The following is a 27,946-nucleotide window of genomic DNA, read 5'->3' on the forward strand; positions in this document are numbered from 1 at the left end:
TGCCTAGCAAATAAGGAATGGCTGAACAAGTTGTGGTAGATGGTATTGATGGAATGCTATTGAGTGATGAGAAATGAGGAGAAGGATGATTTCAGAACAATCGGGAAAGACATGTGGACTGATGCAAAGTGAAGTGATCAGAACCAGGAGATCATAATATGCATTGACAGCAATATTGTAAGAGGATACTTAACTATGAGAACAATGATCCAAGATAATTCCAAAGTACCCATGATGAAAAATGCTATGATGAACTTTAAATTTATATTATATGTGCATTTTTAAACTTTATTTTTATTATTTTATCTTGTTTGTGTTTTCTTTTGCAACATGGCTAATATGGAAATGTTTTGCATGACTTCAAATGTATAATTAAAATCAAATAGCTTGTTTTCTCCAAAATTGGTGGGATGGGGGGAGGAGATAGGGGAGCAGGAGGCAGGTAGAATATTTGCAACTCAAAATAAAAAAAGATTGTTAAAATGAGACGATTCAGGCCAATTCCAATAGACTTGTGATAGTCATCTGTATCCTGAGAGAGGACTATGGGGACTGAATATAGATCACAATATAGTATATATAGTATTTTCACCTTTGTTGTTTGTTTGCTTGTTTTTTCTTTGTCATTTTCCCCCTTTTTCTTGTGAAGCATGATAAATTGTGGAAATATGTTTAGAAAAAAAAGATTATTAGTTTTTTATGTATAATTGGGAAATAGTTAACTCAATTGATAAAAATAATTTTAAAATTTATGATTATTACAGATAGCCATTTCTTGACCATTCTGGATAAATAAATGTGTGTATGCATATATGTACTTATATATGTATGTGTAGATATACACATTTAGTTGCATGTATTCATTTCTATAGAACTTGAAATACTTTGTTCTTTTAAGCAACTTACACATTTTCCCAGATGATGTTTCTTTATATCATTAATTTGCTTAGCAAATCTTTTACACACAAATGTCAAAATAATAGACCCTGAGTTAATATGGTATTGATGTATTTAGAAAAGTTGCAGTTAAATGAAACAATTGGGTGAATTGAGCTAGAGAATCAGACTCTCTTGATGTGGAATTTTCTATTTATAAAACTAATGTTTAAGTGGCAAATATGTCCTTGTTTGAAGGGATGAATTTAACTTCATAAGATTTTGGAGCTTCTTTCAAAGGAAAAAGAGCTAGATTCTTAAATCATAACTACTCTACATTTTTTTTCTTTTTCCCCTTCAAACACATCTTTCAGGTACATTACCAAGAAAATGTAAGAAAGAACTTTTGGCAGTGAAGCTAAGAAACAGACCAAGTAAACAGGAATTAGAAGACAGGAACATTTTTCCAAGGAGGACTGATGAGGAAAGACAGGAAATCCGGCAGCAGATTGAAATGAAACTTTCTAAGTAAGTAGACTCTTCTTCACCAAGGGAACTAACTTGCTTTTGTTTAAAGTTTAATTCCACTGTTTTTTCTGCCTTGTCTGTCTTATGCCTAAATGTTGTGATATCTACCTGATGTTTATCCTGTTTAGGGTATATGTAACTTTGGGTGAAAAGTTCATGGCATTAGAGGCAAAAGAAAAAGGAAGGATGAAGCATTCATGCAATCTTTTTGAATCTGACTTATGTATTATTCAAGGTTAGGCAGTTGAAGGAATGAAGTAACAAAAAAAGGAAGGAAAGAAAGTAAGGAGAGATAGGAAAAGGGAGGAAGGATGAAAGGAAGGAAAGGAGGGGGAGAGAAAAAGGGAGGGAGGAAAAAAGGAAAGAAGAAACAAAAAGAAAAAATATGTTTTAAATATCAAGGTCTCTAATATGGAGGCATCTCAAAAGGAAGAATAGGATTGACGTTCTTATTTCTTCCCCCTCTACCAAGAAAGAGAAACCAAATAGAAAAAAAAAACTTTGCTTTTTGATGTTGTTTGACATAAAAAGAAAGCAGGTATTTTTGGTTCTCAGTATGCAGAGTGTCTTTGGCAGATAGTTTCATTCTTTATTTCATGAGCTGCCCACATTAGCCCTTGAACAATGTTCTTTATATAAGAGGGACTTTCAGTAATCTGCTTTGTGGCATTGGACTAGATGCTGTATGCATCCATGGGATTTTTTGGGCCCCATACTGCAAATGTGAAATTTCCCCATCATCATGCATATTGGTTGGCAAATTATAAAAGTAAATTTTTTGAAGCATCTAAGAGTTGACACATTATTTAATTGTGGATTGGGTCAATTCACTTAGGGGTGAGTGCTCCATGAATCTGTTCATAGCCTTGGTTCTATGTTCTATGAGTGACAAATATGTCTGACTTCTCAGATTGTCAGATGTCATGAACATAGAAGGGTTAACAAATAGTGGAGAGAATTAATATCCAAATATATCACTATAGGGTGACTCTAATACAATGAAATTTAAAAGGCATATTAATATGGAAGCATGTCTTTGGTTCCCAAAAATCAACTCAACAGAATGGGGAAATTGTTGACTAGAAAATGATTTATATGAAAAATAACTTGAGGGGGGAGTATTACATCAACTTGTAAGATCAAATTGAGTAAACAGCATAGAAAGAGTCTAGGTTGAAAAGAATTTTAAATTGCTAAAGAGAGGCATTTATATTTAATATTAGAGGAAAAGCCCTTTCATCCCTGCATAGAGAATGGATCAGAAAGCAGAGAAACGTGAGGCAGGGAGAAAACATAGGACACCATTATAGAGTACCACAATCAAGGGTTGGTGAGGCCTTTGAACAATTGCTTTGTAAATGGAGAGATCATCATGTATTAGAGAGATGTTGCAGAAATAGAAATATTTCATAACTAATATGGAGTAAGAGTGAAGGAATTGAAGCCTGAGATTGTAAACTTAGATGACTAGAAGGATAATGGTATCTTTAAAATTTGGAAAATTTGGAAATATGAGGTAGGTTTTTTCATAAGAAGATAGAAATGCAATAGCACTACCATACTCTGCCTTAGTAAACACATTCTCCAATTCTGTATTCTGCTTAGTTGCATGTTTTAGAGAGAACATTAATAAGTTGGAACATATTTAGAGAAGGGAATAAAAATTGACATATGACAATTGGTTCAAGGAACTCAGGGTGGAGTCTATAGAAAAAGAAGACTTAGGGAGCCTGTACTAAAATGCAACAAACATTTGTTAGCCTGTTCTAAAATGCAACAAATATTTGTTAAGTATCTATTGTTTGCAGATCACTATGCCCAAACATAGACTTGAAGAGATTGCACTTGTATGGGTTTTTAAAGATAACTATGAATTCAACAAAGTGAAGGAAATTAAATAGGACATTCTAGGAAAAGAGAACAGATTAGCAAAGGGATAAAGGTATAAGAAATCAGTGCCTGTTCTTGCAGTCAAAGTTTGGATGGAGCAGAGAGTCTATGAGAATTAAATGAGAGAATGTCAGCAAGGTCAATCAGCCTTGAATGTCAGACAAGTGAGTTTGAGTTTTATTCAGGTAGCAATGGTGACATAAAATGTATAACTATAAAAGACTATTGTGGTGGTAGTGATGAGGTTTGTATATCCTCAATTCTCGGTGGTGATGAGGTTAGTGGCAATAAGAGAGTTGTTAAAAATCCCCTTTTAGTTGGCTGCAGGTTCAAAGTGAAAGAATTCACTTATCCCGAAATATTAATGGCAAAAATGAAAGTTTATTGTTGGATAGAAACCAGTTTGCTAAGAGACTGACTTCTATAATGGCAAAGCACTATTAAGGAAATGGAGTCTAGCACTGAGAAGAAAATGCCTTCTCAGCAGGCAGGTCCTAGCAAACTGCTTGGGCCTCTGCAAGGAGGGAGTGAAAGTGAATTTAAGGAAACCTGTTATATGGGTAGCTGTTGGTGGGGGGATTGGGACAGCCTGAGCTGATCAGATTAGGATTTCTTAATTGAATGGGAATTTAGAATTTCAAATAGATCAATGGGAGTTGATTTGCCCTTGGATTCCTTGGTGCCTGGGAGATCCTGATCTCTCAGATCAAAAAGGGGATGCAATTTAATTTTTAAAGTGAAGTTTCCCTTCCCCTTCAGTAGTATGAAGGATGAAAATTAGAAAATAAAGAGCCAAGACTGTTTGGAGTCTATGGCAGTAATCAAGGTGAGTGGGAATGAACTCCTGAATTCATGATAGCAGTGCTAATAGAAAAGAAAAAAAAAAGAAGATAAGATGTATTTAAGAGAAATTGCAAAGATGGACTTAAGAGAGATCACAGAAACAGAGATTTTAGAGGCTTGTTTATCCAACACCTTTGTTTTCCAGGTGATGAACCTGAGGATCACAAATGTTAAGAAACTTACTCATGATCACATAGCTGGTATCAGAGACAGGATTTTAATCCAAATCTTCCTAACTACAAATTCAGTGCTGTATATGCTATACCAGTGGACTGGTAAAAGATAAAACATGAGAACCAAATACAACCACATGTTTTTTGTTTTTATTATGAAAGAAGGAAAATGTTATTGCCACATACAGAAATGATAACAGTACAGAATCACATATCTAAAAAGACAAGAGATTTCAGAAGCCATCCAGTTTGACGCACCTCATTTTACAAATGAGGAAATTGAGGTCTGTGAAAAATGTGATTTGCTGAGGAACAAATAGGTTAAGCATCAGAAACAGAAATGGAGCCCAGGCCCTGTGAATCCAAAACCAATATATCTTCTACTATTCTAGGTTGCCTCTTTTTTGTCCAGATTCCACAAATAACCAGAATGCACAGGAGAAAGTGTAAAGACAAAAATAAGCTTGGTTTTGAGCATGAGTTTGAGGTGCCAGGGAAACACTGAAGAAAGGAAGTTTCAAAGTCAGCTAATACTGCTGGTCTGTAGCTCAGAAGAGGGCAGATTTGGAAATAAGAATTTGTAAGTGACTTCCAAAGAAGTATGCACCAGTTAAAATCTTAAAAGCTCAGAAAATTGCCAAGGAAGAAACTAAGAGATGGGGAAGGTTCCAGAACAGATTATTGAAGATGGTCACCAAGTGATAGTAATTTTTCAAATGTTTTAAGTGCTGACATGTAAAAGGACTTAGGTGTGCCCTTTTTGGTCCACAGTTCAGAGCCAGGACCTGTTTTTCTCCCAAAGGGGATGAACTTGTACTAATAATTTGGGTATTTATTGGGGAAATGAAAGATGGGTTTTCTATTCTTTTCTAAGGGGAAAAAAAAGAGGGAGCTGTCCAATTCAGAACCAGTACTGTATAAGCCATGGATTAACTTGAAATGATGGTAACCAGAATATATCAGAAGTCCTGGGATATAAATGTGAAAATGCCAAAAGAGCAGATTTAGGAGCAAAATAATAATAAAAAAAAAACACCTAATAGTCACTTCAAGTAAAAGTCGGATCATATATTCATCTATAGGTTAGATTATATTGCTGTTCTTGAAGTCCCTCCTAACTTTGAAATTTGATAATTAGTTGTTCTAAAGGGGGATAATAGGCTGTATCAGGAGATTGTTAATTTCTAATCAAAGAAATTCAGAAGGGGACAGGACTAGTTGACCTCTGTGATCCTTTCTAATTCAGGAATCCTGTGATCTCCTGATGTCCTCTTTTTAGGGAGTAATTGCATTACCCACATTTTATTTCCATGTAGTGATATTTCCCTTTCAAGGAAGCTTTACAGAGACTGACAGTTGACATTATTGATCAGTTGTAAGATAATAAAATGGTATGATATCTGAACTATTAAGAAGTTGCACTCTACTTCCCCTGCCAACTTGCTGATGATTGAAATTCAACCATTCATTGATTTGGCTTGTTAAATTTTGTTCAAATGCAATGATCTCTTGAGGCTCAAAAATGGAATCTTACATAGTTAAATATTCAAAAAATACTTGACTAAGGTGTCAATACATTAACCATCAGTCATTTATATTTCAAGGTAAATAAGTTTCTCCTATTCTTGGCTGAGAAGAAGAGGTGCTTTTGTTTTAGTATTTTCCTCATGATTGACAGGTGGAACAGAATGGAGAAAGGATGTTGAACATCCAAGATGTACCAGCAAGGGACCACCTTATAGAAAATTACTATATGTGTCAGGAAAGGGACTTACCTTATAGAGAATTACTATACTTGGCCTCTACTATTGGGAGAGGGGAAAATAATTATTTGTCATCACAAATCAGTTATAGAAAGATGCTTTGAATTTTGAATTAAGTTCAATTAAATTAACATATTGATTATATAGCAAAATACCTGGCACATATATGTAGGCACTTAATAAATGTTTATTGATTAATTGATTTTCTACATTGTGCAGGACCCTGCACTGGATATCACAAATACAAACATGAATAAGTACACAGGCCTTCTTCCTATTGAATGTGTAGTCCAATAGAGGAATGCAAGGGATGGGGGAGGGAGGGGAGAGATATATCCTATGTCCAAATAAGTACAATGGAAAATGAAAAATAGAAATCTGGACATGTACAATTAAAATAAACAGGAGAAGAGAATAATAATTTCTAGTTAGAGAGGAGAAAGTGGCACTTGAACCTTGAGGGAAGGGAGAAGGAGTGGATATAATCTCTCTTTTCCTTTCTATAATCTCTTTTTTTGGCCTTATTTATTTGTGGTGTTTTTCATTCACTCCTTTCTACCTTTTCTCCTTAAATATTCCATATCTAGAATGTCCCACTTTGTTACCACCACCCCTGCATCTGACTGTCTTGAAATCCTCCACACAGCTCTTGTGCTCAATTGCAATTATAGTTATTTGTAGGCATATCTTCTCTACAAGTCTATAGGTTCTGTAAGAAGAGATACCTTCTATTATTCATCTTTGCCATTCATCCTTCAGAGCACAGAATCTGGTATACAGTAGGATTTAGTAAATATTTGAACAAATGGATGAAATGACTGAATTAAAATTTCTGGAGTTGGCCCCAGGCAGGTGCTTTTTAAAAAAGCACTCACTTTTGGTTGGTTTGTTCCATTATATCACAGGATCATAAAATACTAGGGCTGAATAGACTTGTAAGTCTCAGTTCACAAAATATTTTCCTTGTATATTCCTTCTGATCTTCGCAACAACTCTTGGATGTGGAAGGCACTGCAAAAATTATAATACTAATTTTAAAGTTTAAGAAACCAAGATTGTAGCCATCAAAAGTTAGTAGGTAGCAGAATGAGGATTTGAACCCATTGTCTCTTGACCATTTGCATTATATTATAATTGAAAAAAATGGTCTTGTTATTGGTCTGCTGCTAGATCTGATATGTTTTTAATCTCTCTAAAATAATTTAAATTCATTTTCATGAATATTGTGTTCTTTTTTATTAAAATTTTTTTATTTTCAAAACATACATATTTTTTAACATTCATCCTTGTAAAACCTTGTATTACAAATTTTTCCCCTCCATTTCTCCCACCCTCTCTCCTGGATGGCAAGAAATCTAATATATGTTAAACATGTGTAATTTTTTTATACATACTTCCACAATTATCAAGTTGCATTAGAAAAATCTGATGAGAAAGAAAACAAAATCTAAGCAAACAGCAACAAAAAAGTGAAGATACTATGTTATATAAGTTCCACACTCGGTTCCCACAGCCCTCCCTCTGGGGGTAGAAGGCTTTGTCCATCACAAAACCATTGAAACTGGCCTGAATCACCTTGGGTTTGAAAAGAGCCATGACAATCAGAAATGACCATCTGATAATCTTGCTGTTTGCTGTGTACAATGTTCTCTTGGTTCTGTTTACTTCACTTAGCATCAGTTCAACTAAGTCTCTCCAGGCCTCTATGAAATCATGCTGCTGATTGTTTCTTATAGAACAATAATGTATCATAACATTCATATACCATAACTTCTTTAAGTCTTCAACTGTGTCTTCTTTAAGAGATATTTAGTTTGGTTTGGTTTGGGAGAGGCTTTTTGGCCATTTTTCTCTAAATAATTCAGCTCTTAGTAAGCATGTGTCATCCTGTCCTGAATGAATTGCTGTTGTTGTTATCCTTGCTTCAAATATCCTTCACTAAGTATTAATCTTCCATTGCTATCTGGAGGTTTGGAATGCAATGGTTTCTACTTTCAAAAATATTTTAAAGTGCTATGATTATTCCTCTGACTATGTCTCTTCTTTCACTTCTCCTCTGTCAATTTTAATAAAGTTTGGATATGAGAGGTGTGTGTGTGTGTGTGTGTGTGTGTGTGTGTGTGTGTGTGTGTATGTGTATGTGTGTTTTTGTGTGTGTATGTATACTGTATGTGTGCATTTATGCTTTTGAACCTTTGCATAGAAAAACTTAACACAAAAAAATCATTAACATCAATGATAGTGATTCATTTTGTTTACTTGAACACAATGCTCAGTTCCTCAAAACAGTTAAGAACTTCAAAAGATATGTATATGTTTGTGGGAGTATATGAATAAGGATACAGTAAAAACAATTATGCTGCCCATGTGATATTGAGAAGCTAGAAATACTACAAAGGGGATGGTTATAGTCATTTCAAGATCCACCTCAAGAGCCAAAATGGTGGAATAGAGAAATATTCAGTTGAGCTTCCCCAAATTTCTCTCCAAAAAACTCTAGAATAGTGTCTCAACCAACAAAAGTTCAAGTTAAACAGTTTTTAGGCTGCAACAACTTAGGAGGTCAGCAGAAAAGGTCTTTCTCACCAGAGTGGTAGCTGAGGCTGGAATACAGTATAGACTGCACAGTGCAGGGTAATAGAGATGCCAGCATGCCTTGGAGGCTGCTACCTTGGCAGCAGCATCAGTTCTGGGAGCTTTCAACCCATGGACAGTGAAAGAGTCGGACAGCTGATTGGAAGGAAATTGCCAGGGACCCTTTGCTGGTGCTGGGGTAAAGGACTCTGTTGCACTGCCCATATGCACAGTTTCAAAGTAGTCCTAGGGCATAAAGTAGAAGTAGTACTGGCAGCAAAATCAGGGACCCAGGTCATGATTCCAAGGCAGAAAGTAGTGATTGTGGTTGTTTATAGGAGGGGCAGGGATCATGGTCTCAATTCCAAGACAGAGAAAAGTACCAATTTGTAGCTGGCCACAGTCCCAGAGCCAAGACTAATGCTAACTCTGATGGCTACAGGGGAGAAAGAGTCCTTCCTGGGTAAAGACCAAAGCACAGGCTAGGAACAGTCTGACCATACCTCTTTTTAGATCACATCCCCTTGGAGGCACCAAATTCTACAATCTCACTCCCCACCTGGAGAGCTAGCACAAAAGCACAAAAGACAGGAAATTTGGGAAGGTGCCCCCCACCATGAAGGTATATCCCAACTTTAACATAGAGCTAAAAATCAAGAAATAGCATTTCTAAGGGAACATTAGCAAACAACAAAAAAAGAAACTCGATTATAACAAATTATTATGGGGATAGGGAAGATCAAGATATAAACCCAGAAGAAAACAATGATGTCAAAACAACTATAACAAAACCTCAAATACTACATAGGAAGCAACATTTTTTTAAATGAACAGCATTCCTGATATTAAAAAAAATATCATAGAATTATAGATTCATGAAATTAGGCCAGAAGGATCTGAGAGTACTTCTATCTCATCTTGCAGAAGCTCTTAATCCCCCTTAATGCTAGTTCCTTCCCTCTGTTGACTTTTTTTCTCCAATGTGTCATGTATATAACCTTTTGTACATAGTTATTTAAAGGTTGCTTCCTCCATTAGATTGTGAGCTCTTTTTAGAACAAGGTCTACTTTTTGCTTTTCTTTGTATCTAGTGCTTAGCACCGAACCTGGCACTTTAAGTTATATTTGTTTGTTTGATACTTAAAAATGTTTGTTTGAGTGACTTACATGTTGAGTGAGATGATGCTAGAAGGCTATCACAAAACAGAAGCCAAGACCAAGAAAGATTACTGCCCAATATACATGTAGTGGGTGACTGAACCAAATTCAAACCATCTTCTCTGATTTCCAAATCCAGTGCTTCTTTCTACTGTTTAAAATTAAAATTATATTGTAGTAATACAAATGCATGTACGCTATGTGATATTAAAAGGATAGTATTTATATTGAACTAAATTGGAAGCCATCATATCTGGGCTGAAGATGTCTTCTACCTATGGAATTTTTGCACAGTTGTCATGGGCTCCAGTTTGTCTTTCTCTTCAAAGGCATTAAGCTTGGGATCAATTGTTCTTCAAGGCTCCACACTATATAAGCTGTACAGAGCTGTATGGAGCTAAGATTTATAGGCTATGATAGCACTCAATCTTTTTAAGGATGGTTTATCCATTGGCTGACACAATCAACTGTGTAGAATATTTCTATTTGGGAAACACTGAACAGTCAGCTAACTGAATTTCCCATAATAAACCCATAAAATGACAAATAGAGAAGGAATAGCAAAATGGTTCATATATCATTGTCATTCAAGAATTAACAAAGGATTCAATAAGTCATAGCCTGGGAAGTCTACTCAATAAGCATATTCAACAAAAACATATGAATAGGAGTCAAAATTAAAGGATTCTACCTTAAATGTTACAGCAGCAGAGTAGTCCAGGGCAGGAGGAAGCATCTTATCTATCTTCATCTGGAATATTGCTATAATTCCTCTCACGTTGAAGAGCCTTTCCTATTATGTTTAGCATTTCCATGCTAAAAACACTGGGTTTTCTGCATGTACTACAAGCTCATTCTCCATTCACCCATCCTTTCCCCATATACAGATGATGGGAGTGAGACCAGTTGGGCATGGCTCCTATTCCCCCTGTCTTCACACATCAAAGAAGAGACCTTGCCCATTGTCAGTCCTTCCCTAGGATTGGACCTTATCCAGCAACAGGTCCAAGGGAGAAATAAGTGATATATGAGTAACACCATAATTCAGAATGATGATGGTATAAAGGGGAGAGATAAGACGGGTTTATGAGAATCTTAGATATTGCTCAGGCTAACTACCACTACATCCAGCCAGCTCAGACCATGCATCATGTCTCATCTCAGCACTTCCCTGAGTTCTTGCCACTTACCCTGCTTTCTTCGTTTTTGTTTACATCTGAAAATGTATATATCTCATTCTGTACATCCAGTCTATCACCTCTCTGCCAAGAAACATGATTCATCATCAGCTTTCTGAAGTCATGACTGGTTGTTGCTTTGGTTGTTCATAGTTCTTAAGTCCTTCAGGACTATTTTCCTTTATAGTGTTGTTGTCACTGAATAAATTGTTCTCTTCTGCTCACTTCACCCTGTTTCAATTCATACAAATCTTCCCATTTTTCTCTGAATTTATCCTTTTTGCTATTTCTTGTGGTTCACTAATATTTAGTTCTATTTACAGACTCTTAATTTGCTCAATCATTCCCCAATTGATGGGCACCTATTTCACTTCCAATTCTTTGTTACAACAAAAATGCTGCTATAAATATATTTTGCACTACCTTGTAATAGTAGCTGGTTGGTTATCGGTTGTTCCTTCTCAAAGAGGACCAAAATGACATCATTATGTTAAATTTGAGTTGCAGTGTTTCTGTCTGTGACTGATCAGTAGTAGCTGTAAAAACTTTAGTAATTATAGTAATAGTTTTAACAGTTGTAGTAATGTTTGTAGTAGTAGTTGTCGTCTTAATGGTAGTAGAAAGCAGGAGTAGTAGTAACTAGCATTTATACATTGTTTTAAGGTTTTTCTAAAGCACTTAGAAATATAGTAATAACAATAATTATAGATAGCACATATACATATACATATATATATAATGCTTATTATGTGCCAGACAAAATGCTAAGCCAGTTAAAATTACAGTATTATCTCATTTAATCCTCATAGCAATCTGGGAGGTAAATGCCATTATTGTCCCCATTTTACAATTGAGGAAAAAGCAAATAAAAGTTAAGTGTTTTTCCCAGGTTAGGTTAGATTGGATTTCATGTTGGGTATTTCTGAATCCAGTAATGCTAGTAGGTTAAAGGGTGTCCATAGTTTAGTGATTTCTACTCCTTTCTCCCCCACCCACCAACTTCCACCACTTTGATCTCTTACTCTTGCTCTGGGAATAGTAATCAAATAAAGACATTGCTTCTGGAAATGGTGTGACCTTTGCCTCCCTTATGACTCTACTTATGGCTGTTGAGTTACCCCAAACCACTCTCCTTTATGTGTTACATCACCTTGTTAAAATCACAGCTCCTTGAGGGCAAATAACTATCTGACTTTTGTATTTATATCCCCAGTGACTATCACATAGTAACAGCTAAACATGTTTTTTTCATTCATCTAAGAAATTTAAGCAGATAAATATTTAGACAGAAGATTTGTAAAACAGGTGAATTTTAGGTCTTTTGAACCTCCAAGATTTGTTGATTCTGTGCTTAACTGTTTATAAAATGTTTTTGCAATACATGAAATCATAATCAATAAATTGATCAATAAACACTTATTAAATGTTTACCAGGTGCTGGGAACTGTGCTAGCCACTGAAGTTATAAAGACAAAAAAGACAAAAAGTTATAAAGTCCATGACATTCCAAAGAATATATATATATATATATAATATACATAAGTAGACACAGATATATACAACATTCCTGTGAAATGGACAGGACATCTATTATCCAGATAACAGAGGAAATTGGGGCTCAGTAAGGCTAAAAACCAGAATAATCTCCCAAAACAAGTAAACAAAAAACCCAGATTCAAACCTAGTATTTCCACTTTCATTCCCAGTTTCACTAGACAGACTTAAATATCTTTTCCTCAGAGACTTCCTTCTCTTCCCAGACTCAAGGCTGATATGCAAAAAAAACCTGATTAATTCTAATTGGAACATTTAAAAATTGGGTACTTATCATGTTAACACAATATATTAATGGAGCCATGTGACTGTTACTTGGTACATTTTGTGCTATCATAACTAGGACAGTGTGAAGATTCTTAATGCTCCCGCAAAAACATGAGTTCCAAGAAAAGAATTATCCTGTGCCTTTCATTCCAACCTCATGTTCTATTATACTTCCTAGAGTATTTTAAGAAGGAAATGTGGGATGTTTAATAGTAGCCAATGGAGATTGACAATAATGTGGTCATCTGAGGTTCTGTCTAAAACTGACATCAATATGTTCCTTTTGCAGATGCTATCAGATTCACACCATGTGGTATAATTTTTCCTCTTTCAGGTAGAGAGAAGTATACGTTGAAATCTTGATTTTTTTTCACTTAGTTAAAAAAAAATTCTCTTTGCAATTTGCAGTGTGTTTTACACTATTGTTATCTAATCTTCATGTTTCCTACCAATGGAAGGTCCTAATCAATGTCTCATCATATGGAAGGGGTTGACCCAGGGTTCTCAGTATCTTTGCCAATAAGGACAAGTTCTGGTAGAGATTTGGAACTAGAAGAGCTTCAGATACAAACTGCACCACAGACTATATCTTTTCTCTAGCGCCAGCTTGGCTAAGACGGAGAGTCAGGGGATTCTAATCCTTTTTTTGATTTTGTACCCCTTTAATCATCCAGTGAGGCCTATTGAGCCCATCTCAAAAATAGTGTTTTAAAGTATATAAAATAAAATACATCACAGAGGAAACCAATTACATTAAAAGAAATTTAATAAAACAAAAATTTAAACCAAGTTTATGGATTCTAACTAAGAATCCCTGCTTATATTCAGAAAAATCTGGGAAAATTTTTATGAACTAATACAAAGGGGAGTGAGAAGAGTCAGGGGATTATTGTACATAGTAATAGCAATATTGTATGATGATCAATGGTGAATAACTTAGCTATTTTCAACAATACAAATGATACAAAATAATTCTAAGGACACATGATGAAAATTCTCTATCTCCAGAACCAGAACTGATAGAGGCTGACTATAGATCAAAGCATATTTTTTTTTAATTTCTTTTTTGGGGGGTCTTTGGGGATCTAGGTTCCCTTTTGCAAAATGGAATTATGTTTTGCATCACTGCACATGTATAATCTATATCAAAGTGTTTGCCTTCTCAAGGGGAAAGAAAGAGAGGGAATTTGAAACAAAATTTATGAAAAACAAATATTTAAAATTGTTTTTACATGTAGTTGGGGAAAAAAACAATATTTAAAAGAGTCTCTGCATGTAAAGATATTTATCATTCAGTTGGCCAAGTAAAATTGATTTTTTTTAAGGCTATAGTAACTCTTTCCTAAATTACAAATGGTTTGTTAAGTTTGATGCCAAATATACCCTCCACTGACCAAACAATGATTCCCTGAGTCATTTATCTCAATTGCTTTACGATATAGTGTAATTATTATTAATTCTTTCCTTTGAATGAGGAAACCGAGATTCAGAAAGGCCACAATATTTACTCAAGGTTAAAAAGGTAAATGGCAGAAGGGAGACATGAATTCTCAACTCTACTGTTTCATATATCTCATTTTCCTGATGAAAAAATTGTAATGCAATGGAAAGAATAGTAGAGGCAGGAAGATCATGTCCTAATCACAGCTCTGCCAGTGTTAAACTGTGTGATTTTGGGAAAGTCAGCTTGCCTCAGTGAATCTCAATCTCTTTTTATGTAAAATGAAGAAGTTTCTTTTAGAAATTTCCATTCCTGCAATTGTCAGAGCCTGTAGCTTATATTTGTATTATATAAGTACAAAAAATAACCAACAATGTGAGGAAAAAAGGAAAAAAAACATACAGGTTAAAGAAGCATAGGTTAAAATGCACATGAGAAAAGACTGGAGTTATGCTGCAATCCAATCTTAATGGACAAATTGTGCTGTCTCAGAGCAGCAAAAGAACAGGTTAGTTTTTCTTACTGGAGAAAAGCAGCCCATGATTTCTGATTGCCTCTTTAAGACAGTGTGTTCTGTCTCCATGTCTTAAAATAAATCAATCTTTTATCTAAAGCACATCTGGAATATATGAATTCTTTGACCCTAATTGTCATAGTACCTTTGGCTTTTTGCTGGTTCTTAAATTGAACACCCACTGGTAGCAAGGGTACATATACTCCATAAGAAAAACAAATAACTTGACATGATTTAGCACCAACATATGACAAACTGTCTCTTGGCCTCTTGGAATCCAAGGACTTGAAGAAACCACCTTATTCATCCCCTTCCCTTTAGCTGAAACAAAGCTCATGCCAATTCTTTTTATAGATTGAGGGCAAATACCTTCATTTTCCCCATCTTTGTATTTCTCTCATTGTATAATATACCATTATTACAGTGGATCTGTACTCTCAACTGTATGGGTGTTCTTCCGTTAATCATAAGCTATTTGTACTTTTTCATCCTTTTGTATTTCCTTTCCATGTCTTTTCTGTAAAATATTTACCCCATGTAGAACATAAGATGTCATATTGAGAAATAGAATAGATTTCATAGGTCATCTAGTCCCAACCTCCTTGTTGGTTTTTTTTATTAATTTTATAATTATAAAATTTTTGACAGTATATATGCATGAATAATTTTTTTATAACATTATCCCTTGTATTCATTTTTTCAAATTTTCCCCTCCCTCCCTCTACTCCTTCCTCTAGATGACAGGCAATCTCTTACATTTTACATGTGTTACAGTATATCCTAGATAAAATATATGTGTGTGAATCCAATTTTCTTGTTGCACATTAAGTATTAGATTCCGAAGGTGTAAGTAACCTGGGTAGATAGACTGTAGTGCTAACAGTTTACATTCAATTCCCAGTGTTCCTTCTCTGGGTGTAGCTATTTCTGTCCATCATTGATCAACTGGAAGTACCAACCTCCTTGTTTTGATGAGGAAAATTTAAGGACCTAAGAGTTTGAGTTTGTCAGAAATCACACAGTGAGGGTAGTGGTGGTGCAGGGTTGCTACAAATACCAGGGATTGGTTTTTTTGAACCAAGGATCTTCCTCCAAATTCAGTGCTCTTTTCTTTTATCACATTGTGTCCTAGAGGCCTCAGTCTACTCTTATAAAATTTTGTTGGCACCAATTCAGCACTAAAAACTATCCATCCATCATAACCCCTCTTGTTCCATGATTGTTCTCTATTTTCCAGATATTGATACTCTTGATGATTTTATATCCCTTCATACAGTAAGCACTGTTATTTATTTTACATAATGACATATGCCTAATAAATATTTGTTGGATTAAATGGAATCTCATGGAAATAAGTTTCTATTTGAATCATAAATTCCAAACATATCTCAGGAGAAATTGTTTAGATTATATATGAGAGTTGAACCAATAATGAAACATTCCCCTTTGCTAAAAAAACAAAACAAAACAAAACACCTATGTCATTCTTTTCGTGGATAATAGTTCCTTCTTTATCCTCAGCCCCAGTTTTACTTTGCAGCAGAAATAGTTACAAAAGGAATGAAAGCTCTGATATTCCTTTCAATTCAATAAGTATTTTAAGGTCTATCTTGTTGTATGACCAGGACTATATTATAAACTTCAGTTCCCACCTCCCGACATTTGTTCCGGCTATAGTTCATACTTAGAATTTCTTCCTCTTTCTCCTCACAAAATCTCTGCTTCACTTGAAGGTGCAAATTTGACATTAACACTTACCCTACTGTTTGTACTCTCTCAACCTTAAATTTATGGCATTTTTATATTATTATGTTGTTTATAATGTATAACTTATTTATGTGTATTTATTTTTTACATTTACTTTATTTATACCTATATATCTACATGTCTTTTTTTTTAGAATACTCCTTGAGAGGAGGGATTATTTCATTTTCTATATCTTCAGTTCCTAGCACAATGCTTGGCACATAGAAGGCACTTAATAAATGCTTGCTGGTTGATAGGGGAAATCATTTGATTAGGAAACATTGATTATCTTCTCATTGTGTCATTGAATATTGGAGTCAGAAAGGACCTAAGAAAGCATCTAATATAATATCTTCATCTTTACATTAAAAAAGGTGAAGAAATGGAAAGTGACCTTTCACATATGTAGTAGATAGCATAACTGGAACTAGAGTCAAAGTCTTCTGAATCCTAATCTTTTGAGCTATCTTTAGTTCTTGCTACTACTATATTGAAAAATTAACTCTAAGCCACTGGCATTCTATGGCCAAGTAGACTAAAATGTGAAAGTTAATCTGATATTTTAAAAGACATTTTAGGTGAATCTTCATACAGGTGTTTTCAAGAAACAAAATAGAACTATAGCTATTGTTGGTAGAACCCATGTCTTAGGGCAATTTGATGCTGCTTTTCTTGTATGGTGATTCAATCATATTCCCCATGTCTCAGTCTCTTTATCTCATCTTTAATAGATGGTCCTTGAGATCCTTTGCAGCTGTGGTATTCTGAATTGTAAAGTTATACTCCAGCTCTAGAGCTGATAATTCTGTGGTTAGCAACTGACCTTCAGAGGAGGTTAAATCCTCTGAAATATGACTTCATGGACATTAATGGCATTCATATAGTGATAATTATGCTGAAATTTTAATGTTATCCCTCAAAAGATTTCATCTTAGACAATTTAGATTTCAGATAACATAAAGGTAAATAGACTTTGTTGCTGTTATTCAGTCATGTCTGACTTCACAATCCCATTTGGAGAGTATTAGCAAAGATATTGGAGTGGTTTGTCATTCTCCTTTTCATTTTACATATGGGAAAACTGAGTCAAACAGAATTAAATGATATGACCAGGATCACACAAGTAGTAAGTGTAAGAAATCAGATTTGAATTCAGCAAGATGAGTTTCTCTGACTCCAGGCTTGGCACTGTACCACTGTACCACCTAGTTGAATTAAATTTTATAGATCATAGGTATTATATCATAATTATTCTAGTGTAATAGTAAAGACTATTCTTAACTAGTAGAAGCTTAACTTGTAGATTGATATTTTATTTTTGATCAAATTTTTTTGCTTGTGATGACAACCTTTAGGTTTTTGCAAAATAATTTCCTATATTTCAAGTTGTTTTTATGAAAGAGATTTCCATTGTTCCTAGGGCATTAGAGAAAGCTAAAATATGTTCATAGTTAATCTAGATAAGTCCCTGGAAATGAAGCTAGAGTATAGTTGCCTCAAGATTTCCTTTGGAGATGCAGTCCAATGTCTTTCATTCCTCTTGGTATTACCATTTTTAAAGAGGAGGTCAACTGATTTCATATCTTGTGGGAGAGGCAAAATTGCTAATTTTAGTACTTCTAGGAAATAGATTCTCATATTTTGAAGGCTTCTTCTTAAAACCTGGCTCTTGGTCCTTTGTTATTGAGATCTGAAGTATAAGGAAAATCAAAAGAAACTCTTTAATTTAAGAAGTAATTTCATGATAAACAAGCCCTCTGAGCACAGAGTGTTCCAGACTCAGCCAAAAGTGCTGTGGTAATCAGGGAAACCTGAATGGGTTGATCTGTTCTTCTGAATAAGGAAAGCACATCTGATTAACTGATTTCTGGTGTTACCAATATTACAGTGTACAGAGAGAATTTGATTAAAGACAAAACTGAAAAATGATGCATTTGGTTAACAACTCATTATGCCCAAGGTAATCCATAAATAAAATAGGTTCAATGGGTATGTGGTTGTAATGAAGAGTGGAAGGAAAATAGTATGATATTGATCTTGCTTTAAGAAAAAATGAAAAATGGAAATATAAAATAATCAAAGCAAATTAGAGGATGATGATTATTATTAGAGAAAGAGGCTATAGTCTTAAAAAGGGGGAAGCTTTCGTTATTATTATTATTATTATTATTATTATTATTATTATTATTATTATTATCATTATAATTATAGCTTTTTATTGACAGAACATATACATGGGTAATTTCTCAACATTGACCCTTGCAAAGACTTCTGTTCCAACTTTTCCTTTCCTTCCATCCACTCCCTCCCCTAGATGGCAGGCAATCTCATATATGTTAAACATCTTAAATAAAATAGATGTGTACATATTTATACAGTTCTCTTGTTATACAAAAAAAATCGTATTTAGAAAGGTAAAAAACAAAAATGTAAGCAAACAATAACATAAAGAGTGTAAATGCTATGTTGTGGTCCACACTCATTTCCCAGTGTTCTTTCACTGGGTATACTTGGTTCTGTTCATCACTGATCAATTGGAACTGAATTGGATCCTCTCATTTCCAAAGATAGCCACTTCCATCAGAACTGATTCTCATATAATATTGTTGTTAAAGTGTATAATGATCTCCTGGTTCTGCTCATTTCACTTAGTATCAGTTCATCAGTTCATAACATTTATAAACCATAATTTACTCAGCTATTTTTCCAATTGATGGGCATCCATTCAATTTCCAGTTTCTAGCCACTACAAAAAGGGCTGCCACAAACATTCTTGCACATACAGGTCCCTTTCCCTTCTTTAATATCTCTTTGAGATATAAGCCCAGTAATAACACTGCTGGATCAAAGGGTATGTACAGTTTGATAACTCTTTGAGCATAGTTCCAAATTGCTCTCCAGAATGGTTGGATCTATTCACAACTCCACCAACAATGTATCAGTGTCCCAGTTTTCCCACATCCCCTCCAACATTCATCATTATCTTTTCCTGTCATTCTAGCCAGTCTGACAGGTTTGTAGTGGTATCTCAGAGTTGTTTTAACTCTGTTTAGTAATGATTTGGAGCACCTTTTCATATGAGTAGAAATAATTTCAGTTTCATCATTTGAAAATTGTTCATATACTTTGACCATTTATCAATTGGAGAATGATTTGATTTCTTTAAATTAATCAATTATATATTTTGGAAATGAGCCCTTTATCAGAATCTTTAACTGTAAAAATGTTTTCCCAGTTTATTGCTTTTCTTCTAATCTTGTACAAATTAGTTTTGTTTGTACAAAAGCTTTTTAACTTGATATAATCAACATTTTACATTTTGTAATTAATAATGATCTCTAGTTCTTCTTTGGTTATAAATTCTTTCCTCCTCCATAAGTCTGAAAAATAAACTATCCCATGTTCTTCTATTTATTTATAATCTCATCCTTTAATGTGAATGCTGCTAGAATCCTGAGTAATCCTTATTGTGGCTCTTCTGTATTTGAATTGGTTTTTTTTTCCTAGCTGCTTGTAGCATTTTTCCTTAGTCTCATAATTCTGGAATTAGGTCACAATATTTCTTGGAGTTTTGATTTTTGGATCTCTTTTTTTATAAGATTTTTATTTTGAAAAGAGCTCTCTTGTTCCTTCCCCTTTTCCCCCAATGAGAAGGCAAACGATTTAGCTTAGGTTATACATGTTAGGGGCATGTCAACAGGTTTGTCAACAGCTTTCTACATTAGTCATGTTATAAAAGAAGAAACAGAACAAAAAGGAAAAGATGCAAAACAAACAAACAAAAAAAAAACCAGTGAAATTAGTCTGCTTTGATCTGCATTCAGATTCTATTCTTTCTCTGGATGTGGCTAACATTTTTAAGCATGAGTCTTTTGTCCTAGATCCTTGTTTTGCTGAGAAGAGCAAGACTTATCAAAGTTAATCATCGCACAGTGTCACTATTATTGTGTACAATGTTCTCCGGTTTCTGATCACTTTACTTAGCAGCAGTTCATGGAAGTCTTTCCAGGTTTTTTCTGAAAAACAAAAAAACAAACAAACAAACAAACAAAAAAAACTCTGCTCATTATTTCTCATATCACAATAGAATTCTCTTACATTCAAATATCACAACTTGTTTAGCCCTTCCCCAGTTGATGGGGTTTCTCTCAGTTTCTAATTCTTTGCCACCACAAACGGAGCTGCTATAAACATTTTTGCGTGGATCTTTTTTCCTATTCTTTCTTTAGACTACAGACCTTACTGGTAGGGTGTGCACAGTTTGATTGCATTTGAGTGTAGTTTCAAACTGCTTTCTCAGAAGGAGTGAATCAATTCATAACTCCAACACCACCACATTAACATTTCAATTTTCCCACACCACCTCAACATTTGTCATTAGGAAAGACATTAGTTGCTCTGTTTAGTTTGCGTTCTGGTGTGAGAAGCAGATTCATCTTAAAATATCAACTTTCTGTTTGAGAAGCTCATGATGCTGTCCCCATTCTTATGCCAGCAGTCAAACCTGACCCACTTTGCCAGCTTGATATCCTACTGGGTACCTCTCCCCCTCACCAGACTGGCCTTTGAGTCAGCCTATGCTTGGGATCTCTTTCAGCTGGTAACTGATGAATTCTTTCAATGTCTATTTTACTTTTTTTCTATAACATATAGACAGTTATCTTTGATGATTTCCTGAAAAAATAGTATCTAGGATCTTTTTTCATCATGATTTTCAGGAAATCCAATATCCTTAGATTATCTCTCATAGATCTATTTCCAGATCTATTGTTTTACCAACTAGGTATTTAATATTTTTTTAAATTTTTTCTTTTTTTTTTTCTTTTTTGTTTTTGTTTTTGTTTTCCTTGACTGATTCTTGGTGTCTCCTAAAGTCATTCATTTCCATTTATTCAGTTCTGACTTTTAATTAATTATTTTCTTCATTTACTTTTTTATTTCTTTTTGTAATTGTCCAATTGTGTTTTAAATGAGTTGTTTTGTTCTATGGATTTTTTTTTCCATTTTGCCAATTTTATTTTTAGGGAGCTATTTTCTTTTTCCAGTTCACTAATTCTGTTTTTCAAGGAGTGGATTTCTTTATCCACTCTATCTTTTAATGAGTAACATGACTTATCCAGACCCTTTTGCCAAGCTTCCCTTTCCTTTCCCCATTTTTCTTCTAGCTCTCTTGTGAAAGCCTTTTTAATTTCTTTATGAGATCCTTGTGTGGTGGGGATCAGATCATATCCTCCTTTAGGAAGTCATCTGGAGACAATCTGGTTTTTTAGTCTCCTCAGGATTTGAAGGCTGCTCTCTTTCAGTATAGAAGCTATCTATAGTTAGAGTCTACTTTAACTTTTTACTCATTTTGGAAAAAAAGAAAAACAAAAACAAAAACCTGCAGCCTGCTTTTGGGGCAGTGTGGTATTATTAAGCTTTCTCAATAGGAAGTAGCAGTGAAGCAGCAGCGGGACAGCAATGGCTGTGCTGGGATTAGCAGTTGCACCCTGAAAGTGTATTGAATCCCTCTTGGTACTGGGAGATCCCAAGACCCTAGTGTTTGGGGTTATAGTCTTTATGCCCTGCTTTTATAGCTTCTTTCTGATGATCTACTGGCTTGCTGACAGAACAGAGTAGCCAACACTCTGGTAAAGTTCTCCCTGCAAATTTTCCACCAGCAGAGACCACACTCCATCCCTTTTGGGTCTGCTCAGAATGAGCTGCCTTCCATACTCTCACTGCCTGCCTGAGTCTGCCCCTGGCCTAGCCATCCCCACCCATGAGCAAAAACAAGCCTTTTCTGGAGTATTTTGAGATTATCTTCTATTGGTAATGTGTTGTACTCCCAATATTCGTGGGTTTTGACAGTCAAGCACTAATTCCAAGGCTGTTTCATAAAAAGTAGACTGAGGGTAAAGGAGAGCTCAGGAAGATGAGTGTGTCCTCTCAGCCATCTTGGCTCCTTCCCCTCCCTCCCAAAAAAAGCTTTCTTGACACATGTGATTTAGTTTGCCAAAATAATTTTAACATCTTGGGATGTAGATCTGGAAGAGAAGGGAGAAGAAGAGAGAAAGAGAACCTTAGGGAATGTTTCATCTAAGCTTGAAGTCAAAGCTAAGATTTCAACCCAGGCCCTCTGATTAAAGTTGTGATACTCCTTTTATACTATTATAAATTAAGATATTTTAAGAAAATGGTAGTAGTAGAAAGACCTAGATCTGCATTTGTTAATGAGTTTGTGCTGTTTTACACTACTAACATGTCTGTGGTCTATTTAAGAGTGACCAAGATTCTTTGACTGGATCCATATTTGAACAAGCAATCTAGGGCACTGTGTCTTGTTTTAAATATACTATTATACTGTCTCCATTTAGCCATCCTGACCCTGTTCTGAATATATATGGAACCTAGGCTTCAGTTTAGAACTCTGTGCCTTCCAGTCAATAACCATTCCAATTACTCCATTAATTTCTATTAACAACAGCATGCACGGTATTTACATCACTTCTTGTCATTTACTCCCCATATTTCAGCCTTCCTACTTGAAAACTGGATCATTCTGAAAACATCTGACCCCTCTTTCAAGACTATTGAAGGAAGAAAAAAAATAAGAAAGTGTTAATGAAAATTTCTGAAGGGAAAACACCAAGACTGATTGATAGAAATTTTGGATAACTTGATTTTGACAATAACAACCCCTTCAATTATTTGAGGAGCACATGTCAGTGCAGGGCAATTATCAAAAGTGTGTGTGTGTGTGTGTGTGTGTGTGTGTGTGTGTGTGTGTGTCTGTGTCTGTGTTTTGTGGGAGTTTTCATGTTGAAAAAACTATAAGGTTGGTATCTAATTTAATTGTTGCCAAAAGGGAATTCAAAGCTTCTTTTCCTGTTAACATTTCTTATCCTCTGTCAAGGACACTGTCTATGTTAAAAGTGTTGACAATTGAATTTCCTCTATCCTTGTGACAAAGGATTATTATGGGGGGAAAAAACTCACAATAATTTGGAATCAGAGAACCCAGTTCAAACCCTGATTCTGGTACTAACTACTGGTGGGATCTTGAAAAAGTTATTTAATTTTTCATGGACTAATTTCTTCATCAATAACATCAGTGGTCTGGACTAAATGACACAACGCTGGTAGGGGAGAAAGATAGTGGAGCACGCTGGATAGAAGTGTCAGATTTCCAGTGGGTTAGATCATAAGGTCAAATTTAACAAGAAACATTTAACAGGGACGAATTTTAGTCTACATTTGGAGTAAAAATCAAAACAGATATAGATAGAGTGGGGTATGGGGAAAGAAAAACCATTACTGAACATTGCTTATATTGACTAATGAAAGTATAGTATCATTTTCAATTAACTTTTTTCCTTTTTAGCAAGAAAAGTTTTATAGTGGTGGCATTGATATAGGAAAGACAAGTCACGAAGTGATTATGAGGTTTAAAAAATGGAAGGAATTAGGGAATGGTTTTTAAAAATTAGTTGAATTAATATATGATGAGGGAGGCTTGGCTAGATAGCAATTCAGGTAAAAAGGATCCGGAGATCTTATTGGATTGTAAGCTAATGACTCAGCAGTATTGAATGCCAATCAAAAAACTTATTGTCATCTTCAATTCTAGAATTATATGTAATTTTTTCAGTGTAGGTAAAAGCTCCACCAAAGGAGATCACAACCCCTCCATGCTTTATTGCACAATCCTTATTTCATAATGTTGCCTTCTTGTACCTAACCTAGTGTGAAGACTTTCTAAACTTAGTGAGGCTGATCCATAGATGACAGACATACAATTCACCTTGAGACCTATTCTCAAACCTTTTCATTTGGTGTAGGACCTGTCAAACTTTATGCTCAATAAGCATTGCATTTTTAATTTTCAAATATTAACTTAACAATTATCAACATACATTTCAGTTTGTGAAAAACAACAAAAATGATTGTTATATGCATATTTTAAAAACATATATCAGATGTCCATTGCATATTTTAAAAACATATATTGAATTTTATGAGAAGTAAAAACAAATACCCAGTGCATGTCCCTTTCTGAATTTTCTTTGTTCCTCAGAGTTTCATCAACATTCATTTCTTTCTTTTTACAAATTATTTTATATCTTTGATATTACACATTACTTTACATTGTCCTTTGTAATAAGCATAATCAAGCAAAACAAATCAACATGTTGGCCATATCTGAAAATTATGTCTTCTTCTGTGCCTTTGTCAAGAATCTACCATTACAACATTTTAGAACCTTTGGCTGCCTCCATATCATGCTGAAGAATAGGTGACCAAATTAGATTAACAAATAATGTCACAATGCTGTATTAATAAAGCTATGATATCCAGAGCAACAAAGTTGATCACCCTCTGCCTTCTTAGACTACATCTATTGTGTTACATAGATGCTATAGTTTTAAGGACACTGACAAAATGGAATATATTCAGGACACTGTGACTATGATGGGGAGAGGACCATGATGATTAGTGTCAGTAGAAGAAAAGATTTGGGAAAGGAGGTGCCTGAAAGCAACCTTTAATAAGCTTATTATAAACACTTAAGAATTGGCACATAGTAAGAGCTTAATAAATGTTTATTGATTTCTTTAAGTATTTAAAAGACTCTAATATGGAATTAAAATTAGACATTCTACCCAAGAGAATAGAAAATGGATAGAAAGTAGAGGGAGACAGATTTCTCCTTGAAGTAAAGAATAAATAAACCATTTGGAATTATCCAAAACTGAAACAGTTCTTCCTCAAGTGTTCCCAATATTGAAGGTTTTTGAACTTGCCAAGAATACTGTAGAGAGACTTCTATCCAGGAAATAGCTTGGACTAGATGATCTCTGAAACTTTTACCAACTCTGGGACTCTGTGAATTGTAAGGTCCCATGTAGTACTGATACCTCATGATTCTTCCTAGTCACCAAACTAATCACAAAATTAGGCTCTGGGCATTAAACTCAGTGGGGGTGATTCAGTAGAGCTTGGTCCTTGTGCCCAAGAACAGGTGTTCTCTTAATCTAATAGTATAAGGAATAGCTAAAGGAGCAATGGGTGAATTGGAAAGAATGGGGTCAAATGTAATTTTGACTGAAAAATCATTGTTGTAAAACTTTATCTAAGGGATATTCTACTTCCTTGGATGGCTGACTTTGGTAGAATTTGGTAGCTTCTTTTGACTATTGAGACTATGAACAAAGAGCCATTTTACTTAGCAATTCTCTCTTTTCCTCTCTCTCTTTTTCTCTCTATACTTCTCTTTCTTTCTGTCTCTTTCCCCCTCTCCTTCTCCTTTTCTCCCTGTCCCTTTCCCTTTTCTTTCTCTCTCCCTCTCCCTCTTCTTCCTCTCCATCTCCCTCTTCTTCCTGTCCCTTTCCTTCTTTCTCTTTCTCTCACCCCACATCTCTATCTCTCTCTCTCTCTCTCTCTCTCTCTCTCTCTCTCTCTCTCTCTCTCTCTCTCTCTCTCTCTCTCTCTCTCTCTCTCTCTCTCTCTCTCTCTCTCTCTCTCTCCCTCTCTCTCTCCCTTCCTTTCTCCCTCCCTGTCTCTCTCCCTCTCTCCCTCCCTGTCTCTCTCTCTCCCTCTCTGTCTCTGTCTCTCTCTCTCTCTGTCTCTCTGTCTCTGTCTCTCTCTGTCTCTCTCTCTCTCTCTCTCTCTCTCTCTCTCTCTCTCTCTCTTCTCTCTCTCTCTCTCTCTCTCTCTCTCTCTCCCCCCCCACACATCTGTGTGTGTTTTAAGATGAAACAGATTTATCTATTTACTTTCCTGGCACTGGGGAATCTCTGCCCTGTAATTGAAGGCCTTATATTTTCTTTTGTTTAAAAATCTCAGGGCAAATAGAGGGCAGGAACATTCTATATTGATTGTCTTCTTTTCTATTAAATCACCTATTTTCAGAGTGATCTCCTGATTGACCTCCATGAACTTAGTAAAACTTTGCTTCCCAGAGGCAGGAGTGGTAGGTTTGCCAATGAATGGTATGTATCAAGAGGTCAAGAAGAATGCCAAGATTTATTAATGCCTTTAAAGAATTTATTAGAGAAATGAAAGAAGGAATTGTCATGTTGAATCTGTAAGGGAAATCTTAATCTTGGTGGAGGGAAAAAGCAGGATAATGGAATCTTATTGTTATTCCATAAAAGGATTCTGGGTTGTAAAGAGTTGAAAGGCAAGCAGGTCAAGTCAACACAAAGTCATTCTTATATCTATAGATTGAATCTTAAATGCATCCAAAAATGGGAAAAAAAAGGAGAAGGAGAAGAACAAGGAAGAAGGAAGAGGAGGAAGAAGAACAACTACAATTAAACAAACAAAACCCAGCAACAACCCAAACATTCCATTTTTAGAGAGTAGTAAATAAGCAACAAAAAACACAGCCTTCAAATTGGGAAAATATAACTAGCAAAATTCAAGCCTTTAAATACTTGGAAATGAGACTCATTGATTCTAGGGGAATTGATGTTATACAAAGGAGGTGAAGTTTGATCTATATTCAAGATTCTTGTTTAAAGAAAAATAGAACTTTTTCTACTATTATTGAACAAACCCTAAGGAAAATGGATTTTTAAATGCATAAGGTTTTGTGACCTAATACAACCCTAGTTTCTAGGTTTAAAACCTGAAAGTCTAAGAATTATTTAATGCTTTTTAAGAAAACATAAAAGGGAAAAATCTAAGTTTGTTTACAAATCCTGTCAATCTTAATTATTCATGGAAGGTTATTGATGTCCAATCCCCAGCCTTGGAATTGGATGTCCTTTAGTGTATCAGAAAGAAACGTTATATTTAGCTTGACAAGTCAGGAGTAAAAAATGGGATAATGATTAGAAGTAAATAAGGAAGTGCAGAGTAATCCAAAAATTTTATTGCAGATAGTTTAATCTTAATCAACATTTTGCTATAACCTCAGGTTGGTTTGTTTAGCTTGGAGAAACATGTGTATTGGAGAGAGAGAAAAGTTTCAAGTATTCAAAGGATGATCACATAGAAAAGAATTTTTACACTAGTAAGGCTTGGCCTCAAAGGGTAGACTCAGACTTACTGAGGGAGAGCTGCAAAGAGACAGGCTTTAGCTCAATATAAGAAATAACTGGAGCTATCCAAAAATGGAATGGGATGCCTTGAGTATAAACAACATTTGTTGGGGACATTGTTCTACATAAATTGCCTTGGCAATAGGGGACAGACACTGTGAACCTGTCATTCCAGTTATCTAGGGAATTAAAAAGTCATCTTTTTCATTCACCTGAACTCTATTTAACAAGTGGTAACAGGACTTGAAGTTGAGCAAGTCAGAGATAGAAGCAAGAGCCTTCCATCACCCTAATTGTTCATCCTATTCTAAATAGATGAAGCGTTCAATAAAGACTAATTTTGCACCAAGGACTGAGTTAAATTCTTGGGATATATAGAAAAACAAGCAAAAAATGGTAGACCATTAAGAAAAT

The 27,946-nt window shown here is 34.9% G+C and overlaps 1 protein-coding gene across 13 annotated transcripts in view; it reads left to right on the forward strand.

Moving 5' to 3' along the window:
• The window catches only part of PHACTR3 (phosphatase and actin regulator 3), a 290,706-nt gene that overhangs the window by 221,657 nt on the left and 41,103 nt on the right, over window positions 1–27,946 (forward strand). For all 13 annotated transcript variants that reach the window (XM_074288720.1, XM_074288727.1, XM_074288719.1 and 10 more), the window contains one exon: window positions 1,251–1,404. In XM_074288720.1, coding sequence (XP_074144821.1) covers window positions 1,251–1,404 — 154 coding nt within the window. The remainder of the gene's footprint in view (window positions 1–1,250; window positions 1,405–27,946) is intronic.

This window comes from Sminthopsis crassicaudata, chromosome 2, assembly GCF_048593235.1.
Source record: "Sminthopsis crassicaudata isolate SCR6 chromosome 2, ASM4859323v1, whole genome shotgun sequence".
Classification (NCBI taxonomy): domain Eukaryota; kingdom Metazoa; phylum Chordata; class Mammalia; order Dasyuromorphia; family Dasyuridae; genus Sminthopsis; species Sminthopsis crassicaudata.